This window comes from Dendrobium catenatum, unplaced genomic scaffold (genome assembly GCF_001605985.2).
Source record: "Dendrobium catenatum unplaced genomic scaffold, ASM160598v2 fragScaff_scaffold_282, whole genome shotgun sequence".
NCBI classification, from domain to species: domain Eukaryota; kingdom Viridiplantae; phylum Streptophyta; class Magnoliopsida; order Asparagales; family Orchidaceae; genus Dendrobium; species Dendrobium catenatum.
Window position 1 is genome coordinate 226,016 of NW_021318744.1, and position 5,819 is coordinate 231,834.

General features: G+C 32.1%; 1 protein-coding gene across 1 annotated transcript in view; it reads left to right on the plus strand.

Annotated features, from left to right (window-relative positions):
- LOC110116251 (phosphoglycerate mutase-like protein 1) overlaps window positions 1-5,600 on the plus strand; it is a 6,530-nt gene extending 930 nt beyond the window's left edge. The window contains exons 4-6 of the mRNA XM_020849763.2: window positions 399-518; window positions 5,027-5,071; window positions 5,148-5,600. Coding sequence (XP_020705422.2) covers window positions 399-518; window positions 5,027-5,071; window positions 5,148-5,262 — 280 coding nt within the window. The 3' untranslated portion in view covers window positions 5,263-5,600. The remainder of the gene's footprint in view (window positions 1-398; window positions 519-5,026; window positions 5,072-5,147) is intronic.
- The last annotated feature ends 219 nt before the right edge of the window (window positions 5,601-5,819 follow it).

Consider the following 5,819-nt stretch of genomic DNA (forward strand, 5'->3'; position numbering starts at 1 on the left):
TTGTTAATTAGCTTTTCCTACTACTTTTTTTTTCCATCAAGTCCTATAATTTTAAGCAATTAAAAAATGCCTGAAGCTTGATATAACGTTGGCTGAGTTTACATTACCTAACATTTTGACCAAATTTAACAAAAATTCTTTTGACAGAAAACTAAAGCTATCTCAGTTTTTGAATTTATATATCATTGACATGCCAAAGCATTGTAGAGTTGGATTATTTTTAAATATGCAAAGCTTGAAAAAGGAAATACTTGGCTCCTTCGAATGCACAGGCCGGCTAATCCTTGTGTTTTTTGAGCAGTTAAAGGCTGATATTACAAACTTTGTTAAAAGATTTTTCTTCTTGAACTATTAGTAGCATCAGGATGTCTGATGTGTGCCTCATTTTTTTTTTCAAGGTTATTAACAAGAAGAGAGACAGAAATAGCAGTCATTACACATAGTGGATTTTTGTACCATACACTGAATAAATTTGGTAAAGATTTCCATCCACTAATCAAAGATGAAATCTGCAAACAGTAAGTTGGAAGAATCCTTTATTTTTTATTTCCTTGTAATTATACCAAAGTTTATTGTCTTAATACTCTATTGTGGACTTTCTGTTTTCAAATAGAAAATTGACTTATTAGTAACATGCACAAAAAGATCTATTTGAAGCAAACCGTCAAAACTGCTAGATTAATGATAAGCATCATTAAAATGCCAAGTTGGAATACAAAACCTTGTAACATGCACGTTGCTTGTTACTGTGATAGGAAATATTTGTAGATTTCAAATAAATCCTATCAATTTCAAAAAATCAGCTAGAAACGTTTCCAAACTCCAAAAGAAAATAAAAATAAAAAAAAAACAGTAATTTTATTGAAAGAATCAAATAGATCGGAAGAAAACAACAAGATACAAGTGATACTCTATTCGAGAGGAGGATTGATCTCTTCCAATCTCTAGACGAATCTAAAGCCCAAAACCTAAACCTAAGAGATCCCAAAATCAGCCAAATTCAAGATTCCCTAACCATAGGAAAACAAACTATTTAATGTATATTGCATACAAATCAAAAGGAAATCCCTAAGCAGTCCCTACATTTAATTTTCCCTCTCAATTCCCTAAAAAAACCTTCCAAATGGTTTCCCGTGAACCTGGCGGCTTGATCGGCATATGCAGGAGGCGGAGAAGTTCCGCCTCATTTGCGCCTGGGCCGGTCCCGCATGGACCGGCTGGACCGGTCCAATGGACCGGTCTAACAAACCATTTCATCAGCTTATAATAGACAATAATCACATGATCATGACAATAAAGTTTATAACCAGAAATTCTAGACTTTATTCACTGGCATTCATATGCGTTTAGATTTCTTTCATTGTTTCAAGGATACCGTTTCATCACTGTCTGTTAACTCATTTATAGTTGAAATGTAAGCTTGGATTTTATTTTATTTCAAATTGTAAGAGCGTTTAGTTATTTATATACTTAGTGGCAATGCATGTAAAGGTTTCGCAAGTGGCTTTATTTGCATACTTCCTCTGACTTATACTTCATCAGCATGAAGCAACTAGATTTCAGTCGTCTTTGCAAGCTCTCCTTGGCCATTTATGACGTTTTAAGGAAATGACGAAAGAATAAACGCAGTCATTTGCATTGTTTAACACACAAATGGATCTTAGCGGAAGATACTGGGTTAAATTAGGTAGTTATATGGTTCATTTTTATGGTCTTTGTTTGGTGTTTCTCATCATGATTAGTCATGCTTAAAATGAATAAGAATGGGATATATGAAATCATAAAAAGTGTTTTGAAATTTCTGTGATAGGAGTTAATAAGCTAGTGGATTAGATTAAATAGGAGCTTTAAATAAGCCATTATTCCACTGTAAACTCTATATGGCAAAAGGCAAAGTGCGGGGAAAGAGACAGAAATGTATCATCTTCACAGCAGTTGTAGAAGATCTTTTATCATTGTCCAAAATGGTAAAAAAATTTATTGTTTTGGTGGATTAAATGTCAAAAGTTGAGGTAGATGTTGTGGATATTATGCGTGTAGGATGTCCTTTGTTATTAATGTATGAATTCAATTCTATTAACTTTTCGCACATGGTTGATAATCAATGTTAGTAAAGAACCATTGAACATATAAACAATTAAAGGGAGAAAACTTGATGAAAACATGGGATGGAAGAACAAGAGCTAAATTAAATTGCTCGTACAGATATAATTCCTATTGACTGAAATATTCAAATCGGCAATGAGATTTATTATGGAGTTGTATAAATCACAATAAAAAATGAATAGAGAAAAATGGATAGAATCATGAAGTATGCTATATAGTTCTTGAGAAAATAAAAAATTAGTTAGCAGTGGAGAAAATGCATCATGATAATGCTTTAATATCAAATAAGGTTCCTTTTGAGTGATGTGAAATATTATAATTGTTTGGCTATGAAGACTAACAATGATTTTGAATGACTGAAAAATATTAGAAAAGGAAATAGAGAGATGGACGTGATGAAAAGATCAAGGAAAATAATAAGATAAGCAGAGTTCATGCCTTTACAGGAAGATCACCTAAAAAGCAACAAGAAGTTCCTTTGCGATGCTCAAAACCACACATACAAAAGTTAACTTTGCAACTCACAAACTCTTATTTAGGAAAAAAATTATCTATTTTGATTAAAATTGAAAAATATATGAATGTGGTGGCGGATATTTGCAAAACTAGAAAGTATGGAATGCAAAGTAATTAATTATAGAGAATAATTGAAAAGAGATTTGCCAATACCAAAGAAATAGGAAGGAACAAGATGGATAATGGAGCAGTACAGGAAGGTGTGCAAAAAGACGGATAAACTAGAGTTAGCACAATATTCTTTCCTCAAAAGGAGTGAATATGATTCATAAAGCCAGTCTCAAATTCTTCGGTCTAGATTAATATGATCATTGGACATTCTCAGTCCTGCCTGTCAATGCTAGTAACATCTTTTGTTCAAGTCACCAGTTAGCAAGAACTTAACTAGGATAGTGGACTGTCATATTACAATCTTCAAGGTATTCTGGGTTACATAATCAATTAGGGATTCAGTCTTTATAAATTTAAATTCTTGTTAAATTTATATAATATTTCAGGACATGAATAAATTATTGTTTCAGGTTTGTGATCTATTGTCCTGCCCCTATCTTCCAATTTAATTGACTGTGTGGATCCTAAACCAAAACCAGTCAATTGTTTGTTGTTATTAAACCATTTTGTCCTTTTAGTAGGGTATCGCAGTGTACAGCAACCATGATGAGGACAATCTTATGTTGCATGCGAAGGTAGTGGCGTCCTTTTGCATTAGTTGTCAAGTATTGGATGGTAGTGGGGAAAGTTAAAAGTACTGATTCAAATATTTATTATCTTCATGTTGTTTGAAGACTTGTGTATTTTACTAAACACATAACAAATTGTGCAGTTTGATATTTTAGCATTTAAACTTTGTTATTCTGATAAGAATCATACTAGAAATGATGTAAGTGTGATCATATATAAGAATTTGAAGGATAATGTTATAAAAATATATAAAATTGAAGATGGAATTATAGTTTTGAAGATTATTGTTGATACTAAGATTATTAATATTATAATGCTTATGCTCCTCAAGTAGGTTTGTATGTGTTCAAAATTTAAATTTTAGAATGATTTAGAAGAACTAATATAAAAGATATCCGTTGAAGAAAGAGTTTTATTAGAAGAGATTTAAATGAATATGTTGGTAGAGAGGTAGAGGATTTTAAAAGCATTCATGGTGGCTATAGACTTGGAGCGACTAAAGATGGTAAGAGTAGCTCATGATTTTGTAATAATTACTAATACCTTATTTAAGAAAACAAATGAGTATCTCATTACTTATAAGAATGAATATAGTAAAACTTAGATTGATTATTTTTTATAAGAAAATAGACCGTTTAAATTGCAAAGTTTGTAAAGTTATTCCGAGTTAAAGTTTATGTATCCAACATCGTTTATTAATTTTGGACTTTAAGAAGAAGGAACAAAATATAAAAAAAAAATGAAATGTTGTTACAAGATTAGATGAGGGCATTTAAAGAACACTAACTAAAATATTTTTGAGAGTAAGATTTGATATCTTAAGATTATGTCTGTGCATGAGGCAACTAACGTTATGTGGAAAAAAATAGTTAGTAATATTAAGAATGTTACAAAGGATGTGCTTGAAGTATCAAAAACAAAAGCTCATAATAGTAAAAATAGTTTGTGGTTGAATCAAAATGTGCTAGAAAAAATCAAAAATAAAATGCTTTGTTATAGTATATTATTAGTAAAATTCAAGTTGGTTGATCGAAGTGGAGAAATGCATCGGGCCTGTTGTGTGATAGAAAAGTATCACTCAAACTTAAGGAAAAATTCTATAAGATTGTGGTGAGACCTGCAATGCTTTATGGCGCAAAATGTTGGCCATTAAAAGAGAAGCATAATATTAAGTTTAGTGTTGCAGAGATGAGGATGCTCAAGTGGACGAGGGGCTTTACTCTCATAGATAGGATATGAAACGAGCATATACGTGAAAAGATTGGAGTAGCTCCAGTGGCACATAAGATTAGAGAGTCACCTTAGATGGTTTAGTCATATAAAATGGCTGCCTTCCAATAATCCAATTAGGAGAATAGATGTATTAGATTTGGACTATGTTAAAAAGGTTGAAGGTAGATCTAAAAAGACTTGGCTAGAAAATATTAAAAATGACTTTTATTAGATTTAAATGAGAATTTGACTCTTAACAAGACATAACGGTGAAGCCAACCCCACATAGTGGGATAAATATTTGATGTTGTTGTTGTATATAACAAGTTGTGCAAAATGATTTGTAGAATATAAACATAGACACCTAATAAAACGCTTGATAAGAACGAATGGAGAGCAATTCGTGAAGCTTACTCCATGTTTTCTTTTCTTCTTTATGTTCCAATCTCAATCTCAAAGTAATAAAATTGGCATCCCTATTACTGACTATTTTATATATATTCTTTCACAGCTTTGGCAATTGTGAGCTCCGTTCGATGGTCATAGTTGATAAAAGGTGAGAAACTTAATATTTGAACATGCTAAAGTTTCAGATGACTTTCTGATAAAATTCTGTAACACCTTTGCATCAGCTTGCTTGGTTTTGGAACTGATCGCACCAATTTTCCTGGAAGGATTCCCCGAGGGCTTGATCTTCCCAGTGACATTGCACATGACAAGCACCCGAATGCGACCGGCGACCATTAACCTCTTCTGCAACTCTGTTTCGCCGACGATGTCGACCATTTATTACCTGATATTTTGTTCATCATGCCATTGAAGTAGTTGCTTACAGGCACATTATAGATGCCCTTATTTTTATGGCTGATTCAAGCCATTATTTTTATCTGTCCTCAACTTCATATTTGCCCAACTTGATGGACATGATTCCTCTTATTTTTTCATCTAACTACTACTTGACCTTGAACAATAGCACAGGGGAGCTATCTTATCTTTATTTCTACATCTCTATGAATTTCGAAGGGATTATTTTGTTGGATTACTTTAGAGTATAAAGTACTTCAAATACAAACATTTTATAAATTTGGGTGTTTTGTTGAAATACAAAATGATGCAAAGTAAAATATAATCAAAGTAATGTGAAGTAGTTTATTCTGAGTGTAAATCAAGCTGTTCCGATTTTGAGCGAAAACTATTGTAGCCGCGACCACATATCGTCACCGGCCGTCATCATTTAAGATTTTACTCTACATTCACTACTTCTAATCAAACAAAAAAAATATTTGCCTGCATTTATTTTACAT